Below are 21,531 nucleotides of genomic sequence, written 5' to 3'. Positions count from 1 at the left end.
ATATCACTCAACAAAGGGCAGCCCACTAATCCTCTTTTGTCAGGACTTCTCTCAATAGGAAATATTGATTATTAGGTAATATTGTCAGGAGCATAACGGTTGCAATTATGATTTTTTCTTTAAAACTATAAAATTGAAAGATTAAGATTGAGAAACAATAGTTGAAATAAAAAATAAAGAGATGTGAGTAATTTGGAACTAATGAGATGTTTTTGAATAGTGAATTATATTTATGAGGTGTACTAAAAAATGAGGTTTTTTGAGAAAGGTAGAGGGGTGCCAATAGCTCTACTCTTTTTGAATTTGATAAATTTTTAAATTTTATTTTAATAAATTGGACTCGAAAAGTAAGACTTAAAATTTTAAATATATGTAATAGGAGGATTGAAAAAATATAGCTATTGAAAATAATACATTTTTTCCTTCAAGAAATAAAGGTTGGGTGAAGTCCAAGAGTTCCCAGAAATTTTAATGTAAGATTTTCCAAAACAGCAGCACAAAGATAAAAGTTGTTGGATAATTCTATCCCTATTGAAGTTTTAGACGTCTAATTTTATTTTACTTCCTATTAAGGTGTCGAGAACTACGAGGAATGAAGGATAGAAGGAGTAGCTTCAGTGTATGTTTTTTTTTTTTTGGTGGGGGGGGGGGGGGGGGGGGTTAGCTTGAGTGTGTGCTTTAATTTCTGTGCTCTTTTTTTAATATTGGAATAAAAATCCATGAGATGAGTACAACCTTATATGGGATATGACATTTTAAAGAAGATTGGGAGTTATTTGGAATTTTTTTAAAAAGAAAAAAAAAGTGTGCATAAAAATATAAAAAGTATATAAATTAAATTTAAACTTTAGACAGTTTTATCACTAGTGTTAAGATAGAGAATTTTCTTTAAATTGACCCGAACTAAACCGAACTCAAAATCATTTTAGGTTTCTGTTTGATTCAATTTTACTCTAAAATTTGTTTAGGTTGAATTTTATATTCCAATCTCCTCACCTCCTTCAAATTCAATCCTCAAACAAATATAGTCCTCTATAACCGTCCAAAAAACTCAAAAATCTCATAAAGTGTGTGCAAATATCAAGCGTTTGATATATTGCCAAAAATATTATTTACTATGGCTAGTAAGCTCTCATCGTTACTTGTTGATACATTTTTTTAATTGATTTGTAATGTTTTATTGGGCTATATTTAGCAGTATTTGTATGTTAACAACATTTAAGGGGTGTGGGGTAAAAAGTGGAAAAATACTTTTAAACAAAAGAGTGAGACTATTGGCACCCCTCTAAATACCTTTTAAAACCCTTTTATTTATTTTTCAGTTTTAACATTTATTCAAATTACATAATAGAATAATTTATAATTAAACCCGCACTCAAAAGTTAAATAAAAATTTCATTTTATAAATTAAAAAGGTTGTTTTTTCCTCTAATTTCGGGTGAGGAATTTAACATCGATGGCTACAATAAAAAGAATAAAAACTCATTATTTTTTTCTTTTTCTTTTTAATGGAAGGGACCAATTTTTTGAAATGAGGTTTAATGATAAAAATTAGAGAATGAGATTTACACAATAAGTTTTATTTACGGATATTTTTGTCCTTGATGGAATCGTTAAAAGAATTTTATAATTTTTTAAAATATTTTAATGAGATTAATTAAAAAAATGGGTGTTAAGAGATATTTAGAGGGTGCCAATAATCCCACTCTAAAAAAAATTATAAGATTTATTGATTTTAAGGGTATTTGAGCATTTTCCGAGTAAAGGGTATTTGAGTAAATGTGAATTCTATTTAGTGTAGTTGTGCAACATAATTTAAGTTTAGCATATTCACGCGCAAGTTAAAGGTCTTGCAGAAAGCCAGAAACACCGAGAAGAAGAGCTTGCAGTAATTGAGTTCGTATTCTAAATCTTTATCTAAAATTTGTTTTTTTTTTTCTTTGAACACTAATGGATTTGCTTTCAGTCTCTTCCGCTTCAACCTCTCACCTCCCTTTTTCTCTTTACAAACCCCCCAATTTCTCACTCTCTAAATCTTTGCCTCTCTCTTTTAAACCCATTTCTTCTGTTAAAACTCAAAGAATCTCAACCAAAACCCTAGCTCTACAGCAACAGCAACAGCAGCAGCAATGGCAACACGATGTTCCTTTGTCTTCGGCCCCTCAGACACCGGCCACCGCCATGCGCGGCGCCGAAGCCGACGCCATGGGCCTCCTGCTCAGGGAAAGAATTGTTTTCTTGGGTAATAACATTGACGATTTCGTTGCTGACGCCATCATCAGTCAGCTCCTCTTATTGGACGCTCAGGACCCCACCAAAGATATCAGGCTGTTCGTCAACTCCCCCGGTGGCTCTCTCAGGTAAATTCTTTTTTTTTTAATCATTTTTTTATGGTACATTTGTAATTTGAAAATTTTCAATTGTTGTGCTTGCTTAATTTGAACATTTCAATCACGGTTTGCTTATACTTGGTAGCTGGTGATTTGATTGGACATCTCTTTAGGCTATGTTTGGTACTGCTGCTTAGTAGCGGCAGCGTTTAAGTAGCAGCAGTAATCAGAGCCTTAATCTTGTACATAATCATAATTACATGTAACATGGAAGTTTCGGATGAAACTTAGTATGTGAAACCTCTTGAGTATCATTATTAACAATTTGGTAACCGGGGTGACGGTAGCTGATCTTTTTCCCTTTTGTTGAATGTCAGTGCCACAATGGCTATATATGATGTGGTGCAGCTTGTGCGAGCAGACGTGTCCACGGTTGCGCTAGGCATGTCAGCATCAACTGCTTCGTTAATTCTTGGTGGTGGGACGAAAGGGAAGCGGTTTGCAATGCCCAACACTCGGGTAATGATTCATCAGCCTATGGGAGGAGCTAGTGGGCAAGTATTAGATGTGGAAATTCAAGCAAGAGAAATCATGCATAACAAGGATAATTTCACATGCAAGTTTTCTGGGTTTTCTTGAAAACTTGTTCCTTTTCCTTTTATCATAAAAATTTCCTCAATTTTCTTTTCTGGGGGATTTTGAATATGGGATTATTGATGGAGTTATTGATAGAGACAGTATTATTCCTCTGGTTCCTGTGCCAGAAAAGGTCAAACCAGGCTTTGATTATTTGGAAGTCCGTAAAGATCCGAGGAAATTCTTGACACCAGATGTTCCTGATGATGAGATTGTCTAGGATGGAGAGTTCTGTTAAGGTATTCCAAATTTTATAATATTTCCATCATATTTCATGTGTAATTGTTGGAATGAACTTTAAAAAGATAGAATACAAACAGAATTTTTTCTGACCTACACTTCTGGTTTATACAATAGAATTATGTTTGTGATGGCTGCTCCTAGAAGTTCTGTGCTTTGTTTATGAAAATTTGAGGAAATGTGAAGGACTGTGTAGCTCGCACTTTTTCGAAGTTTAGACATGATTGATATTCAATCTGTCCCTGTTTTTCTAATTCTTTAGATGAAGAAAGTTATGAATTCACTGCAAGAGTTTTGAGAAATTATAACCCCCTCTGCCGTTTTTTTCCTATTTCCCTGCTGGCTACTGTTTCCACTCACTCTGAAGCGGTCATCCTTTGACTTCAGTTAATATTTGGTCTCCCATTAATAGGAGGTTATCTGAAACTTACACAGACATATATAGTTTAAGGGGGTTGGTCATGGCGGAAAGATTTCCGCAGGGGTCAATCTCCTGGCTGTGTAGGGTTGTTACTTGAAAAGCTGGCTATAAGAATGCCCTCAACCATTTTGGTCCCTTTCTGTTTCTCTCGAATACCTTTTTGTTATGTGATTGATTGTTCATTGATATCTTGCAGTTGAAGGTGATTAGTTAAGGGTTTTTCCCTTGAAGTTGCTAGACTTTGTTGCCTAGCTATATTTGTGGTTCCTGCTAATATAACTTTTACTAAAGAGCATATCACTCTTATCATGTGTTCGTAATTACTTTTGCGAAAGAAGAAGGAAGTGATTTTCATAGGTTTCTTTTCTTTTCTTTTTTCTGAGAACAAGGAAAATCCCTTTTAATTCTCCCTGTTTATCTGAGTCCCACCTTTCTCCCGACAAATGCTGTTGCTTTAGTCATTGGATCTGGAAGTTGAATTTAGAAGCATCATCCTCTCAAATCGAATAAACCACATGGAAAACTATGGATTCAAACAATTCTTTCTTTCTTTCTTTCTTTTTTTTTTTTGGAGAAAAGGATTCAAATGATTGTCTTGAGGCAATTTCTACGTTTGCGAACACAATTATAATATCCAGCTTGCTCAACTCTCTGATCTCTTTTATTTCATTTCAGTCATCATAATTGGGCACATGGCTTGGATTGCATCTTAACCATTGCTAATATATCATCGACTTTCCTCATTTTCTGTTTATAAATTTCCTTGCACAACTTAAACAAAACTGTGCATTCAAACTATCATGATTTTGCTAGGTTTTTGTCTCATTATTTATTCCATTAATTTCATCAACTTCTTCATTTTCAGTCTTATACGAACAGTATGTCGCACAGCTTGAACGTAAGAGTTTGTATATGTAGTCGGTATGTGTATCACTACTCTCTCAAATAATCCCATAATTAGTGGCTCAATAATCTAGTATAATTTGCAAACATATCATCAGCATCCCTCTTTCTTCCATCCCCCAAAATGATTTGTTTGATATTGCTATTTGGAGCCCAATTGGATTCCGACAACTATATTTAGCTTTCAAATAGTTTAATAAGTCCTAATCAAAATCTAAGAGTCCAATGCATGAAAATCTAGAGAGAGGACAACAGTCCTTATGAGTCTGATTCTTTTAGAACAACTGGCAACTTCACTGGCAGGTTCCAGAAGCGCATAGAGAGATAGAGATAGTGTGGATGTTTTTTTGTTTTCTTTGTTTAGGTAATTTATATTACTTGACTTCAGTGTCTTGTAGAAGTCTGATGAATAAAAAGGTGTTAATCTTGATTTTTGTCCTGTAAGCTACAGTATGAATTATGAAACGTGGTTGTTCCCTGCTCACTGTATCATATATGAAATTTAGGGGAAATGATTTTATTATCATTGTAGCTTTCGTGGTTCCTTTTTTTTTTTTTTTTGTGTTAGTCTTTTTAGTTTTCATCGTTATCGTGTGAAAGTGCTGAAAAATTTATGTGATGGAAAGTTTTTTTCCCTCTTTCTTGTAGAAGGGGTTCAAGTTGATGGATTCTTCAGCTGCCCGTGCCATGGATTCCTTACAAATTTGGGCAAACGTTAACCGGATCTCTTTGTGTTTGGCGACTGGAACGGCCTATTCCAGAATGTGGAAATGAGATATCACGTTAGGGTGCCTTTATGATCATTCCAGTGCTATCTATGAATTCAATTGTATGAGAAAAGCTTTGAATTTTATCCTCTTTTTTTCCCCTTCCATTCTGGATTGTATGCATTCATTCAATTGTTCTCTCGCCTATGTCTGAACTAAATGAACTTTGGCAATAATACTAGGAGACAGAATGCTTAACAATAGGCAGATTTAGCAAAGCCAAATCAATAGTCTTTATAGAGCTCGTTATATTGTTGTCGCCATGCTTTAGTGGTTAGCTTGCTTGTTGAAGGAATATGGCTGAACCGTATTGTTGATTTGTTTTGATGCTCAATCCTTCTGTTTCTAGGATTTGAATGTCCGTCGAGTTTTGGTATCAGTCTTGAATAGAGCTTGACGTGCGGTTTTATATGTGGGTTCCTGAGGGAGATAAGATCTGGGAAGAGAAAGAAGAAAATAAAAATATGAGATAAGATGTAGTCTGCTTGTGTAAATTCTGAGAATGTAATGAAGGATGGCCACTTTCAAGCTGAAGAGATCGTGTGAGTTTTGGATGGAGGAGTAAAATCTGTAATTAAGAATGATTTGGATTATTTTTTAACGGTTAATTTTGGTTTACCCCCATATAAATTGAGCAGATTCAAAATATTCTTCAATTATTGTAAATTTTAACTTATTTCTAATCACTATTCAAAAGATAAGGATAAAAACCGACACGTTGAGGAAAAAAATTGTTTTTTTTAACAATAATTGAAGGTAAATTGAGTCACAAAATAGTGTGAGTTGTATTCTGAAGCTACTCAATTTATTAGTGATAAATTGAAATTAACCCTCATTTTAATTTCTTGATGAAAATTAGATGTTTTTTTTTTTTTTTTTTTGGAGAAAACACTTTGTTCTAAAAACTTGGGCCGTTTAGCAGCCTAACAAAATTTTTTGGTTGTCAATCATCTTTCTTAATTTTATGAAAGTATGTGGGTATAGAACAGGGGATCAATAATAATATTATGAGGGTACCAAATCTTATAGTTTGAACATTTAACGATAAGTATTTTCAGATGGTTAGATAATTATCAAAATTAATAAAATTTAACCATTTATGCTGCGTTTACTTTTTGGATTGGAGTGGGAATCCTGAGGAGTGGGAATCCTTGGATTAGGAGTGTGGAGTGGGAGTGGGAGTAGGGTGTTTACTTAGACTAAATGAAAGTATGGATTGTCAATTAGAATTCCAATTATTTGTTTACTTTGTCTTGGATTGGGAGTAAATTGTTTTAAATTACAATTTTATCCTTATGTACAGAATTATAATTTGTAATTAAAAAATTAATAAAAAATATATTTGGAAAATAAAATAAATATTTTATTATATTTATAAATTAATAATAATTACTAATATTCTTAATTATGTAAATCATAATTTTTTATTAATTTTAATTTAAATTATGTGAATAAAAATTATTAATAATAGCAACACAAATGAAATATTATTATTGATAATATAGTACAAAATTAATATTTTTTAGAATAAAATATTTATTATTATTAATTAAATAATTAATTAATATTTATTAAAATTAATGTTTAATATTATTAATTTAAATATAATATTTATTTATTTTTATTTTATTAAATTTAATAAAATAAATATGATATAATTATTATTTTTAATAAATATGATATTATTTATTTTATGAAATATTATTTATTTATTTTGATTTTATAAGGATAAAATGGGAAGAGGGGGGAGTGGATTCCCACTCCCACCTCCCCCAATGGGAGTGGGAATCCCACTCCCCACTCCAAATTTAGGTGGGACCCACGGATTCCCACTCCCACTCTCCCCATTTTTAAGGTAAGTAAACACTGGAGTGGGAGGAATCCACACTCCACACTCCCACTCCAGAAAGTAAACACTACCTTAGTGGTGTTTTGTGTGTTCGGTACCCTGATGTACAACAATTACATCTTAAAATGATGGGATGATACGCTTAACTTTTTTAATTTTAAAAAAAGTTGATAGCTTATTTAATAAACTGTTTATGAAAAATAATCTCTACTTGTTTTTAAAAACTGTTGACAAAATAAAAAAAATTATAAAATAAGGTACTTTTACAAAATTTACTAAACACTATTTTTATAAAAAAATAAACAGCTTATTGAATTTGAACTGTACTTCCAAATTGGTCCAATATATAAGTAAAGATAGAATGATACACTCAATTTTTTCAATTTTTAAAATTAATAACTTTTTCAATTTTTAAGAGTAGACAATAGTAGAATCTACGATTTCAAAAATATTTAAAAAAATAAATCAATTATATTTAGTATTAGATATGTCACTATTAAGCATATGTCAGCATCCATCGAAGTAAGGTTTGCCGGCCGACTCCTACCACCCCCCAAAAAAAAATGCTTTTTATGTAAATTAATCAAAATTAAGAAATGATTCCACGGAATTATACCATAATTACGCAATATATAATGTCGCTGTCATATAAACTTAATCAAAATTTCTTTGGACACATTCTCTTCTATGTGAATCTAAAATCAATTAGTCAAAGGGTTCAAAGAAATTAAAACATTATTGAAGATTAATCAAAGTATTAGTTGTTCAGGTATGTCGCCTTATTACCGTCCTAAGCAAGCAATTTAATACAATATTATTTAAATGTAAACAAGTGGTCTGGTTAATTAACAACTATAATCTACTTGCTCAATCTTTTATTAATTTACTTCTAATAAGTTCATCAAGAAATTGGTCGTATGTTAATGAGGAGTAGGTTTGCTCTTTTTGCTTATTTGATCATTGAGAAATTATAAAGAAATATTTTATAATGCGTATTAGAATAAGGTTGTGATTCATTCAAAAAAAAAAAAAAAAGGTTGTGACTACAACTCTCTATATCTTGACCAACGTGAAATGATTAAATTTTATTAACTTTTGTTGACTTTTTGATTATCTGACAGTGTCAAAATTGTGCAGACTACATAATAATCGAATTTATTAAAAAAAATTACTCTAATTTATTCTTGTACGAAAAAATGCATTATGGAGACAATTTCATAAGAATTGTTATTTTTATTTTATATCACGAATTTATTGACCCTTGGAATTGTTATTTATATTTGGCAATTAGGCAGGAACCTATGTGATATAAGTTCCAAACTTTTGGGGTTTTCTAAAACTTCTCTAAATAGAAGGGAACAAAATTATGTTTCGCAACTTCATAGTCTAAATTGTCAATTTTCAATTGACTCTTGGATACTAATATTTTTCTCCGAATCTTTTATTTTAATTTTTAGAGTCATCGATAATCAACTTGACCGAAAGCAACGTAGCCAAATTCACACGCAAACGGTCCATCAACGGCTCCGATTTTTTTAAAATTTTAAAAATCAGAAGCCGCAAAGTCGTTTTCATTGCTTCTCCAACTCCACTAATTCAGCTTCGATCATTCAGGTAAACGGTACCCCCCTTTAATTTTATATATTCCTTTTAATTCCTAATTATTTATTAGGGAAATTATCATTTTAAATATGGCCCCCCAGTAGATTTTCTCAGCATTTTCAACCGTTGAATCCCGCCTAGACGTAAGTTTCATGCACCAGAATGAAAAAGACAAATGTATTGTCTATGGAATCAGAATGAGACTCAAGATTATTAGATTCCAAAAGCTTGAATATTTTTATTCATCTATTTTAGTGAATTGATGCCCACCAGATGCTTGTCATATTAATTAAATCAAAGATTAAAATTGAAACAATACTTGTAAGGCATGTTATATTTGATTTGCCTAGTAATCTTACTACTGCAAAGGACTTTTTCTACATGGGATTCTTATTTCTTCTTAATATTACAGTCAACTGAACGTTGATAAAGACTCATTTGTTTGGCTTTTCAAGTGAAGAGTGAGAGAGAGAGAGAGAGACAGCATTGTCTTTTCTGGTGAAAGTTTAACTATTATTCAAGTTATTTTCACATGGAATATAAGCAGTACTTGTATTATGAAGTGGGTAGTAATTTTCCTGGTTTTGGTGGGAAAATAGGTAATATGGTCAATGATGGAAAGAAAGGAAGATTATATGAAAGTAGCGAGAAGAATTTGAGTTTATATCATTCACAGGTGGTTCATAATCATAGGAGTACTGAGGGGGAGAGGAGTTTGGTGGAGGCAGAGTCGGAGATGTATAGGAACAATAGTGAGGAGTTGTTTCTCAAGTCATTAATGGAGACCTCGATTGGTTTGCCCGTGCCTACTATGGAAATGTTGGGGTTTAAGAATCTTTCACAGGGTTTTCGTACAGATAGTGAAGAGCTGTTCAAGAGCTGGCTCACCAACGGAGAGGCAAGCTCTTGTGTGATGTGTTTTCCTTGAATTATGATTAAATTTGGATAATAATCTATGGGTTAATGAAAGAAACCAACTGTATTTACACGTGATGTGCTTTTAGGCTCAAGAGATCATATTGATTGATGCTCTGTTTATCTATATCCAGCGTAATATTATTTTTCTTGAAGGGAGAAGAAAACACCATGCATTGCTAACCCTTTTTTTCCCTCTTTGATTGAGTAGTGACCAGTAACATTTCCATAATATTGTAGCTTAATTGAGATATGATAGCATGTTTTGTATGCCATTTCATCCAAGTAATAGTTGAGCTTTTGCAATCGCTAACTTGTGCTTGTTGATTATTTTGTCTTCTCTTTTGCGTCAAGAGTTAGGATTGAGAACAGTTGAGTGAGATGCTTTGTCATCTTATTGCCAAAAATCTCATTCTCATTATTTTGCGTTGTTGGAATAGAAAACTGAAATATGATGGATTATTCGGAGATGATATTTGGTATGTTTTTGCCAAGTGTAGTATGGTGTCCATAAATGGTACCATCTGTATGATTATGCAACTTATTTGAATGAATTGATGAGGAAGTTCAAGAACCCCAAAAAAGAAGCCAAATATAACTTGTTATTCAACAATACTCACATATCTATGTGGTGCAGATTGAGATCGATTCCTTGTATTCTCTTTTGTCATTTAATTGATGCACTTCCCTTTTGCAGAATCATGGTCACAGTCCATCAAGCATAGCACATCGTACGCGACAAGCATCACGGAGGTGAGTAGGATAAAGTAATAGATCCTTGGAATACCCTGAATTATTCAACTCCTTGTTATATTCCATCATCTTCCCGATATCCTCTTCTTATATTTAAGTTTGGAATCTTTTGGGGGGGGGGAAGCTAATTAGAAACAATTTTGCATTCACATTGCTGGAAGTACAAACAAACTCATGGAAAAATCAAAGGCAGGAGTTGCTATAAGTGATCATTATCAACCATTATCTCTTTTCTGGTGATTTTATTAGGATAGATAGCATATTGAAGAGGTTGTCATTTGCTCAGGGTGGGAGTGAACACTTTTAGTTCTTTTATCACTGGTTCGATGCAGTTGGGGAATGACACCATTAAAAATCATTGCCTTAATTATACTTTAGGGAGGAAATTTCTTGATAGTCAGTGAAAATTAACATAGACAATATAGAGTGGGGATTGGAAGTAGAAAGAGAATACTGAACTTGACACATGCGGCATTAGCATTTTGAGCTTCATTCTACTTTAATCATTGAGTGTGTCTAACATGAAGCTCTTTCTGGAATGAGGAAAGGATTAAACTTGCAAATGTTAGTTTGAGAAAGTTAATTTAAGCTCGAAGCATGTTAAAATCGGATTGCTAAAATCTTACTATTTTGCGTGATACTCAAATAGACAAATGTAAAAACTGATCTACAAATCTTCTACAGAAACATAGGAAGTTGATGCTAAATAATTTCCTGCAATATCAGTTTTCATATACATATTTGTCATGAATCTGAAACTTGCCAAAGTTTTATCACAAAAACATCGAATAAGCTATTGGATGAACAGGCCTTCTCAAGACAATATGTAGACTAGGGTAGGAAAATTGACTCGATTCTACATGATCTCTCAGACAACATCATCTTTATTTAATGTTCTTTAATGTTTGATCATAAGATTCTCTTCAAATCATCTTGTCACATCTTTATAATATGTGTTTACTCTGTAACTTAATTTCAGGACATCCACAGAACTTGCCAATTTGTCTAGTCATGAACATGGAGGTTTACTTGAGAAGAAAAAGAGCAATGACATTTTATTTGCACAGAACACCGTCATGGCTGATGAAATTGCTGGCGACCTCAGGTGGTCACTATATGCTTTACACTGTCAGTCCTAACTACCAAATGATACAATATATCTATAGATGTTAAGAGCTAAACAAGTTACTATAATATTTATTTTCTGATAATTTTTATAACGTTGGTTATTTTTTCCTTAATATGACTTTGTTCTCCAATTTTATCAGGAATGTTGTCGAAAGAGGAATGCAGGCTAGTAATCTATATTTGGCTAAGGTTTGTTCAATTTGAATTCTTGGGTAAAAAATCAGTTTTAGAAAGCTTCAGGACATTCTGATGACATTTCAACTTTTATGCAGGCCTGGTTTCACAGTTCTCAACCCATGACAAGAAGTCGATCGTCTGAACTGCGGTATAATTGCTATCCTGCGTTGTTTAATAAAATTCACATCCATGGGAATTCTTATTGATGGTGTTGTCATATACTAGCTAAATCACTTTAAGTATAACATTTTTAGAGCTTTAAATCAAATGCACTTACAAAAACATGTGTGTGTGTGCGCTCACAAATCATTCAAACTTGATAATTTCACCTTTTTAATATTTTTTCTAGTCCATTTTCGCACATTGCTTTGATTCAATACACCTTTTTGTTCCAGGAGAAGGTACGCTGCCATGCAAACTGCTCAAACAACAATAGGTCTGGAAGCAATGCATAATGCTTCTGCCCTTGGTGCAAATAAATTGAAAGAAGAATTTGAAAATCCAAATGGTTTTACTGAACTTCCTATGAGTGAAATTCCCGACCAAATGCGCACATTCATGTCTCCATCCAATTCCTCTTCATCTACATTCAACACTCCACAAACTGGCAACATCGATAATGTATCTTCTGTTGTCAGCATGCTAAAGGGTACCTTAGAACGCAAGAAGCTTAGTAACCAGATTGAGAAAGAAACATTTGAAGAATTTTCTAATGGGCTTTACCGGGCTCAAGAATTTTCTAATGGACATGGAAATCATATTCATGAAATGCAAGGAACATTACAAGAATTATCTGCTGGGCAAGTCAAGGATCCTGGGGTGTTACAAATGATTCAAGGATCTTTTGATCTTGACTTAGAAGGTTTTGTAAATCCTACAAATACAAATCAGTTGAGCACATTTTCTCGAGAACCTTCCCAGAGTGAATCTTCGGCCGCTGCACCTGTAGTCTCATCTGGTTTTGATACATGTGATGGTCCCAGCAACTCAAGTCAAACTGTAAGCATTTGTGAGAGCTCAAGGAGACGAGTTGGAAATGGCAAGAGTTCAGAAAATGGCTCTAGAGCAAAAGGTAAAGCTATATTCATCAAAATGAATATATTGACTTAAGCACATTCATTCTTTATTCAATCTTTGCTGAATTCTATTTTTAATTTAATAATCTTAATCCTCGCTTTGATGAGGTTACTCAAAAAAAAAAAAAAAAAAAAAGACACTTAGCTACTCTGAGCCGTATCTTATTCCATGAATATTCTTTAAGTATGAAGTTCTTAAGCCGCACCATCAGAAGTTGAAACTGAATTTTTTTTTTTTTTTTTTTTTTGATGTTGGGTTTCTGCATCCTCATCAGTTGGCCTCATCATATTCCCAAAGCAAAGCTATTCTAATTAATTTTAACTTGAAAATTATTTGAAATGAAGACTGATGAATCCATCTTCACCCTTTTACCATTTAAGCTAAAGCTTAGGGAATTGAAGCATACATGGTTCTGTCATGTTTTATCATATCAAAATATTGTGAAGATGTTGAAAATTTCTGACACTAAGCCTTTTACTCGTCCATGTACTACTTGATAATATGTTTTTGTTTAGATTCTTAAATAATATTAGAAGGCATCTGAGCTAAAATGTGCCGCCTTTAAGCAAAATCATTTTTGTGTGTTTGTGTATTATATATATATATATATAATTTTTTTTTTTTTTTTGCACATAAAGCATCATGAATAGGTTGGATACTTTTTGGAAATCCATTAAAGTTTAATGTGTTGTATTTGGTTTCCATTGTATCGATGCAAGCAACAAAGTACATGAAATTATTACAAAACAGCTAGGATTCTTAATGCCTGTTTATTCTTCCTTAACTGCGGATTTCAGAGAACGAATAATCGACAATTTGAAAGATGATAGAAAGGTATTCTCAAGTTCGGGTAGTGAGCATAATTATTTTTTTTCCTTTCTCATTATCATTATCTTTCTTCTAAAGCCAATGGGAAGTGACCTCAACCTTTGAATATTTTACCCATTTCCACATTTCTTCTTTGTTGGGGAATGTTTAATAGAGAGAAGGACTAGTGCGATATGGATCTGTGACATCAGCTGGATCAGGTATCGAGTTATGCTTGGATTTCACCAGTATGAACTTTTTCTTTCCTGTTCTACATTTCACTCAAGAGAATTTGTGCATAAATAACTTCTTAAAATTCATTATGCTAGTTAAACAGTTATAAACAATACAGCTGATGCTGCAAGAGTGCCCAAAAGAAAAAGAGACAGAGGACACTGATGGAAATGTAAATATTTTAACGGCCATCATATTATACATTTGGAATTCTTCATCTTGCAGTGACCACCAGTTTTGCATAAAACAATTGGCTAGTTTTTTATTATTTCCTTGTCACCATTTGAATCCCATGATTCTTTACAATAATGAGATTATTTATCCATTGAAGTGACACCTCAAACTATGTAGATAGCTAAACCCTGGGGATCATCCAAATAATGATAATGAATTGGAAGTACATTGTTTGAAATTCTGAATGTAATTCTTTGCCAAAAAGAGTATAAGTTCAAATTGAAATTGAGATCTAATTTGTTGTTCCAGCACATGTTAGCTGAATTATCTGATGCCATGCATAATTTCAGTCTTCAGATATTACTCTCTCTTTACTGGGGAATAATTATCATTGGCACATTCTTGTGCTTCAGGAAAAAGTTTTGGCATCAATTTTAGGCATATGTAGCTTGTCTTTTCCTTCCAAAAGATTATCTTGGCCTTCGAATGCATATTATGGACTTCATATGAAATTCTCTCTTTCTACTTACCAGATAAATTAAGCATTAAGCATATGTCTCTAACCACCTGAAGTTCTGCAGCAGAGAAAGGGGACCCCACAAAAAAGCGTAGGGTGGAGCGTTCAAGAAAGTATGTGAAAACTATCAAACTTGAAAAGACATGTCCTCTTCTTTTGTGTTTTGCTGTGATATTTTTCTCCAGATGCTACAAGATGGTTATAATGGGAATATTTTACCCAGATTATGTAACGTGGTGTTGCAGGATGGCTGAGGCAAAGGAAAGGAACTTAACACCACCAATTCCATCTGATATGCAATCAGTCTTGAAGCGGTGTGAAAACCTTGAGAAGGAAGTGCGATCACTCAAACTGAACCTGTCTTTCATGAACAGGTGATGACGAAATGCAATATCAGTTTACTGGCCTTAAAATCTGATATTAGAACTGTCTAAAACATGAATTGAGTTGTTGGGATCTTAGCTTTTTATACAACTCTGAAAGCCGGCAAATTTGTAGGAGAATGATCTGCTTGTCTCCTATGATTCTTGCATTATATCAACTAGGATTCTCTGACAGATCTGTGGTTTTCCCAGTTAGTTAAAAGACTGCCCACGCATGCGCATACTTATGCACACGTACACCCATTATAAGCTTCAGCTGCAAGGACTTACTGGAACTATTGATTCTTGAATGACTGCAGTCAAATAACAGCATTTACAATGGATCTTGTAATGATCCCTAGCACATCCATCTTGTGTAATATATGTGTTAACAAAGGAACAGAAGCTATATGAGATACTTTCTTAGAACATGCAGTTAATAAATCATACAAAATGCTGATTGCTGATTAACATCCTTGACCTTTCACATTCAGCTTATTTTACTAACTGTGGTATTATTGTATGAGAAACTCAATTTTCACCTAATTATTATGCATCCGCTTCCAGGTTGTAGTTTACCTAGCATACTGTACAGACACGTTCTTTACTGACCAAGTGTTCTGTTGTAATATTTCAGGAAGGATTCTGAACAAACTAAACAGATAGAGGAGCTCCAGAAGCAGAATGAGGATTTGACGGATGAAAAAGAGCGCCTTTTAGAAGAGATTGAACGTATTATCTCAGAAACAGGAAAGATGTAAAATGTACTTTATCACTCATTTCCACCTCTTTGCCGTATTATGCTGCAAGCAGAAAAGGATTGGCAGAAACTGCAGAAGTTTCCAAAGACCTGGTACAGGTACTTATTTGGGCAAGAATAAGTAGAATAAAATTTAAGTGTATCCTCAATGTATAGACAGGGTGGGTTGACTGATAAATACACGTGTATGAAAGCTATATATCTCCGGGATATCTAATGTGCTGACCACGTCTGGAAAAATGTAATGCAGAAAGCAATCTGATCTCCAACTCATTTTAGAAGAGAAGGAACATTGAAACTTCAAATTCCAATTTGTTGTATTTACGGGTGGTTGTAATCAGATGATCATATACTATCAAATTCAAAATTCTAAGTTCTTGGGGATTCTTTTCTTGTTAGAAGTGCAATGAAAGATTTTAAAGCATCTTGATCCTTATAGCAGGTTATTGGTGCATTCTGAAGATGGTTATCATTTTGATATGGTGATGATTAGAACATTCTTGAGTTCAAATTAGAACTACCATAATAACTGGATTATAATGAACGGTTAATCATCAGCCACTTTAATTATATAAAACATGATGGCAGAAGCTGTAAAGTCTATAAATTTTAATCTAGATTTCAAAATTCAAGCAGTTGATTTTTTTCTGAAGAATCAAATTATGCGGCCTCTAGTTTTCATCCAGTTGAAATTGCAAATGTTTGAATCAGTTTGATATTAGTAACAGTATAAACAAAAGATATAGTCTGCAATAATGATACTGAATGTAGAGGTAATTTTGTAATGAAGAAGTCAAGTTGTAATACATGGTACATTCATAAGTGTTAAATAAGTTTAGAGTTTATATTGCAATATTGTTCCTGCCTCGCTTCCCTTCTCTTCTGGGAGGTCCCCCTTTCCTTGACCAGACCGGACTTTGCTAGTTATTTAACCTAGTGGTATTGAGCACCGGCATAAAAGAAGCAATTATCAATTTGGTAACTATACATGTGTCAGTATATATATAAAAATAAAGGATAAATTAAAAAACACAGCATTCTAATGTAGTGTGGAATGGAATGTGTTTTGTGCTTTTCTTTTTTTATTTTTTAGTTTATTCCGTACCATATTAAAGTAAGGCATTTTTTACTAAACAATCAGTCTATATATATGAGAAAGGTTTTTTCAATTTAAATTTTTAACTAAAAATTTTGATACAAATTTTACATCTCTATTTTAAAAAGCTGAGAATGCCACTAATAGATAAAAAAATTATAATCTCTCAAATATTAAAATCTGTATATTTTTTATATTTTAGTATCCACCCTAATTTTATTCAAATTTTTTATATTTCAGCATCCACCCTCATTTTATTCAAATGAGAAGAGAAGAAGGATGCTATATGTATATATCTGGCCCAGTTAATTGAATATGAATGTCGCAGCCAGCAAGATTTGGTTTAAACTTCAAAGTCTGCCAGTGCAAATAGGCACAAGCCTACCTCTAGGTTAAATAAATAGCAAAGTCCGGTCTGGTCACGGAAAGGGGGACCTCCCAGGACAGAAGGGAAGAGAGGCAGGAACAATATTGCAATATAAACTCTAATCTTATTTAACACTTATGAATGTATCATATATTACAACTTGACTTTTTCATTACAAAATTACCTATACATTCAGCATTCTGATTTCTGAACTCTTTCAACTCAACCACATACATATTTCTTGTAGTTCCAGGTATGTAGCACAATGTTACATTTACTGCAAATTTAAAATTGCAGTTCCCTGGTCCTCACTCCGCAGGGAAATGAGTAAAAAGCACTGATAACAAGACTACCACCTAATAAGTTACAAACTGTGAAAAATTTTCAGTAGACCAAGCTTTTCTCCATACAGGATGGCCACCCAACCCATAACAGACAAGTATACAACAAGAAAACAAGCACGCTTGAAGCAGATTCTAGTAAAGACCCGAGCAAGCATCCAGGGTTTCATTTGCTGAAGGATTCCAACAACGCTGATGGTGATCAAGGAAGTCAAGAAACCAGTAGTAAGACCGGCTACTATCTCCCAGCTCAAGTACTTGGCCTTTTTCTTGCTGGTAAACCAAGATTGCAAGATTTTCACAGACCTGATGATATGAACAACAGAAAATTGTATTTATGAAAAATATTCAAACTGCAAAGGAGAAATACAAACACATGCATTTCATTTATCAGCAGCCACGAAGCACAAATGTACCACATAAAGATGTCGGGATATTATAATACCCTGGAGCTCAGATAAAGTTAAAACATGTATAACAAGATAATATTGTGCTAATTTCTATGGTAATAATCCAATGTACATTATATTGGCATGATTTCGTACATAGCATCACTCTTGTTTACTGTTAGATAGTTATTACTTCATGTGTCAGTCACTCTAGGTGTTCTGAATAATTTTTCAAATAGGACAGATCTGTGACTTCTGCAAATTATTGCACGATAGAAGTCTAAAGTAAGCTGTGAGATCTCTCTTCAGTAATTAATTGTCTCAGCCAAGTTTTATTATGAAGAGATTGCAGATTTGTTGATATTATGGAACCTGGTCCAACTAAAACAACTTAAAGAAGACATGATTTTGATCTAGCATTGAAAGCATAGATGCCTACTACTATCTCTCTTCTATTTTCACGATGTTTTCTTCTGTCAGACTGAAACTCAACTTATTCCTTACAGCTATCGCTAATAAAGAAGTTACCATTAGGTAAAATTCTTCAAGTTTCGGCTATCAAAAAAATTTTCCACGAAATCAAAATCTAAGACTCTACAGAAATTGTTACATATCTAAAATCTCAACCATCCAATTCACACCCATCAAAAAGCACCTTATTTTTTATATATCAACTAACTTTGCCGCTGAATTAAACCAGAATATACTAATTTAATGTTACATAGCTGATATCTAAAACTAATAAAATATAAACAGTCTAAACAAAAGTGGATTCAAAACATAACATAGTTTTGCTCCCTAAATATGAAGCAAAACTAACATTGGTCCCCCAGAAATTTCAATAACACTTATAAATTTCCCAGGCTGCAGTAAGTATACCAGGGATTTCATGAAAGTTTTCAAATTTTACTGTAGTAGGAGTACATGGTAAGGAAGCAGAGTATTAGGGTTTATGATTTAGATGGGCAGAAAAGAACCAACTTTAACAAAAGAGTTCACAATGCGAACAAATCTTGTTGTCGGAAACTCTTAGCAACAGGGTTCAGATATCTTCAGATATCTGTAGTTGATAATAATAAGGAAAGCTTGGTTACAGTTTTATAAGGTTTAATGAGGTTAAGTTCAAGACTGATTAAAGTTCTTAACCATGCCACATAAGTTAAGCAGAGAGAAAAGAAGTATCATCTTTATAAGCCAAGGCCTAGACCTACAGTCAGCAGAATGAAAGAGATATTCTTTCAGTATGTGGACAGTATTACCCTTCACACTCTGTAAAATCATTGGTCTTTTCAATCAGGGTAAAATATCACAAACCTTTCCAGCAGTCTGCCATTAATGCACCCCATAGTTTTAGATTCATAAATGGCTTTCCCTCAAAATGAAGAAATTTGTTGAGAACCACCCTCGAATTGTCAGGATATGTTTCAAAAACCTTCCATATAATTTGTTCTGATATTTTCCAAATCATGGAGGTTCATAGTATATCTAGGCACTACTGAGTTGCCCTTGTTTCGTAATTTTATGAAGCATTAACCTTATGAAAATTTCAATATTGTACCATGTAGAATGCAGATTTATTCGTCACCACAATGTAGCCATCAAACCTAAAATGGTTTGCAGCTCAGCCCCTCAGGTTTGGAAGTGGAATTTTAATTTCTTGAGGAGCATGATGACATGACCATTGATATATGAAAGTAAAGTTGTCAAAACTTCATTTCCAACTCCTCATCCAATATATCTGACCGTGTGCATAAAGTTTTTCAACTTTATGCATTGATTATTGTATTTGATAGAAATGGGTTAAAAAGGAGTCCAAAGTTGGGAGGCTGATTAAGAGGTAGATCATGGACAAGAACAAGGAAGGCATACACCCTCCAGTTCTATCCTAGGTAACCACCAACAACTAACCCTGCATGGTTTCATTAACACATTAAAGGTAGGACCAGGGTCATTTGTGAAAATCAGGGATAAATACCAGATTTGCCCTTATAGTTTCATTGATTTCTTAAAACAAAAGAATTCTTCAGAAAATGATTATAGACTACTCTCATGCTAAGATATTACTACTATTACCATGCTTAGAACTAATCAGATGAATAATAAACTGTACCATACATTTATTACACAATATATTCTCTGCATCATTCTCCTACATCTGTGTGTGCCTCTTACACTGACATGCAATCTTGTTAGAATTTTTTTTATATAAAAAATACCCTCATTAAGCAAGGAAACTAATCCACAGAAATGACTAATGCCCAGAATGCAACCACAGCCATTTATGAAGCAAACAAAATGAGAAAAAAATTCAAAAGTAAAAGAAAAAGACAGTAGTAATAACAATAACAACAGCAACAATAATAATGAAGTGTATAATCTACTCACAGGATTGAGTAACGTCTAATCATCTCAGCCATAGATGGATCTTTCGCCTGGCAGCTAAAAAAGCCATCACGATACAAGCTCACTTTGGACATGCCAATTGTGTACCAGCAACCATAAGTTTCATTTACCTAAACAAAAGGAAACAATGGGAAAATCTTGTGTTAGCATTCATTTCTGTCAAGAAAAAACAAACACTATAAGTAAATTAGAAATTCATTTACTAGGCTTCAAATTTTAATACACACAGAAGCTCTGCATTGCCGACCCCAACCTTGAACTTATCTTTGGTCAACCAAGCAGCACCAAAATTAGGTCTACAACTATGAGGAAGTGCTTCATTCGGAGCCTCTGCAAATGCTAGTCGCGTTTGTCCCAGTGAATGATCTAAGTACTCCACCTAAAAATCGTTAAAGACAATAACCAAAATCAAGCACATTGCTGAATTATGCATAGCAAATTTACTGCCAAACACTAACAACATCCTATTACCAGCATTCCCAAACTGACCCTTAAACACATTCATCAAAAACACAAAACAAGACCGCCACTAAGAAGCTTATAGTACAGGTAAGTTATTAAAGTTGAGAAAATGTATGAATACCTTGAAGATAGAAGCCCAATAGTAATCATATCGACAGCGAAATTTACTTGCTTCAAATGGATAAAACACACGCTTCGCCTTATAATTCAACACCCCAAGTTCACAAACCTTTGATGACCTTATATCAACACCTGCAAAATCATTCAAAAAAAAAATCAAAAATTAATAAAAATTTTTAGCTTCATTAAGGTAAAAAAATTTGAAAATTTTGAAAAAGCTTACTGCTGGACACTATCTTGCACTGGGAAGGGACAAAAATGGAACTCGAAACTGATGATTCGCCGAATAAAACAGCAACGATCCCGATCAAAAATGCCATCGAAAAGAAAGTTAAAATTGGGAAAACGAGGGTTAAGATCAAGCGCATGGGTGTGAAGTTAAAACCCTTCTTAGGCCTTTCACTGTAAGGCGGCATTTCAACGGAATCATCCATGGTGGGGTATTATCGTAAATTTAAGGGAATTTAGGGGGGTGTTTTGATATTTTGTGTCACCGGAATCATTATCCGGTGATCAGATATTTTTTTTCCTTTGTGAGGGAACAAAAGAGAACAAGAGCTTATTTATTTGGTGGGGGTGGTCAAAAGCTTTTAATGGTCAAATGAAAGAAAATGAGAGTCGGTGGGTCCGGGCCGGTCTTGTAACGGTTTGATCATTTGCTTCATGTGCAATCCGACGGCCCGGTTTACAAGTGAATGAAA

At 33.5% G+C, this 21,531-nt stretch overlaps 3 protein-coding genes across 6 annotated transcripts; 2 read left to right on the top strand and 1 right to left on the bottom strand.

Annotated features, from left to right (window-relative positions):
* Window positions 1-1,833: 1,833 nt before the first annotated feature.
* LOC18040438 (ATP-dependent Clp protease proteolytic subunit 4, chloroplastic) lies at window positions 1,834-5,521 on the top strand. Its single transcript, XM_024185086.1, is given in 4 exon segments — window positions 1,834-2,360; window positions 2,708-3,007; window positions 3,009-3,205; window positions 5,179-5,521. Coding segments are annotated over 3 exon segments (888 nt in total). The 5' UTR covers window positions 1,834-1,950; the 3' UTR covers window positions 3,187-3,205; window positions 5,179-5,521.
* Window positions 5,522-8,511: 2,990 nt separating this feature from the next.
* Window positions 8,512-16,088, top strand: LOC18040437. 4 transcript variants are annotated; one of them, XM_024182865.1, is made up of 12 exons: window positions 8,512-8,760; window positions 9,161-9,646; window positions 10,361-10,416; window positions 11,396-11,521; window positions 11,685-11,733; window positions 11,817-11,869; window positions 12,117-12,793; window positions 13,589-13,632; window positions 13,781-13,826; window positions 14,595-14,643; window positions 14,776-14,904; window positions 15,530-16,088. In XM_024182865.1, the coding sequence occupies exons 2-12, from the start codon at window positions 9,281-9,283 to the stop codon at window positions 15,651-15,653; spliced, it is 1,719 nt and encodes a 572-aa protein (XP_024038633.1). In that variant the 5' UTR covers window positions 8,512-8,760; window positions 9,161-9,280; the 3' UTR covers window positions 15,654-16,088. The 4 variants fall into 4 exon arrangements, 3 of the variants coding, with proteins under 3 accessions (XP_024038633.1, XP_024038632.1, XP_024038634.1); XM_024182864.1 differs by having other exon boundaries at window positions 13,781-13,853; XR_002905111.1 differs by lacking the exon at window positions 15,530-16,088 and having other exon boundaries at window positions 14,547-14,643; window positions 14,776-14,825.
* Window positions 16,089-17,239: 1,151 nt separating this feature from the next.
* LOC18041154 lies at window positions 17,240-21,407 on the bottom strand. Its single transcript, XM_006432797.2, has 5 exons — window positions 21,054-21,407; window positions 20,832-20,962; window positions 20,502-20,627; window positions 20,231-20,358; window positions 17,240-17,762 (listed from the first exon to the last, which is right to left on the bottom strand). Exons 1-5 carry the CDS (start codon window positions 21,262-21,264, stop codon window positions 17,480-17,482), a joined length of 879 nt encoding a protein of 292 aa, XP_006432860.1. The 5' UTR covers window positions 21,265-21,407; the 3' UTR covers window positions 17,240-17,479.
* Window positions 21,408-21,531: the final 124 nt, after the last annotated feature.

The sequence above is a fragment of the Citrus clementina genome, unplaced genomic scaffold, assembly GCF_000493195.1.
Source record: "Citrus clementina cultivar Clemenules unplaced genomic scaffold, Citrus_clementina_v1.0 scaffold_5, whole genome shotgun sequence".
Taxonomy (NCBI): domain Eukaryota; kingdom Viridiplantae; phylum Streptophyta; class Magnoliopsida; order Sapindales; family Rutaceae; genus Citrus; species Citrus x clementina.
This window is presented reverse-complemented; position numbering and strand designations above follow the sequence as displayed.

What these genes read in the sequence shown, in the direction of transcription:
- LOC18041154 (XM_006432797.2), bottom strand. Translation starts at nt 21,264, where the DNA reads ATGGATGATTCCGTTGAAATGCCGCCTTACAGTGAAAGGCCTAAGAAG. An exon ending in TGACCAAAGATAAGTTCAAG is followed by an intron (nt 20,359 to 20,501) that starts GTTGGGGTCGGC and finishes CCTTTTGTTTAG; the next exon opens with GTAAATGAAACTTATGGTTG. An exon ending in ATTAGACGTTACTCAATCCT is followed by an intron (nt 17,763 to 20,230) that starts GTGAGTAGATTA and finishes TCATATCATCAG; the next exon opens with GTCTGTGAAAATCTTGCAAT.
- LOC18040437 (XM_024182864.1), top strand. Translation starts at nt 9,281, where the DNA reads ATGGAATATAAGCAGTACTTGTATTATGAAGTGGGTAGTAATTTTCCT. An exon ending in AGTCGATCGTCTGAACTGCG is followed by an intron (nt 11,870 to 12,116) that starts GTATAATTGCTA and finishes TTTTTGTTCCAG; the next exon opens with GAGAAGGTACGCTGCCATGC. An exon ending in GTTATGCTTGGATTTCACCA is followed by an intron (nt 13,854 to 14,594) that starts GTATGAACTTTT and finishes GAAGTTCTGCAG; the next exon opens with CAGAGAAAGGGGACCCCACA.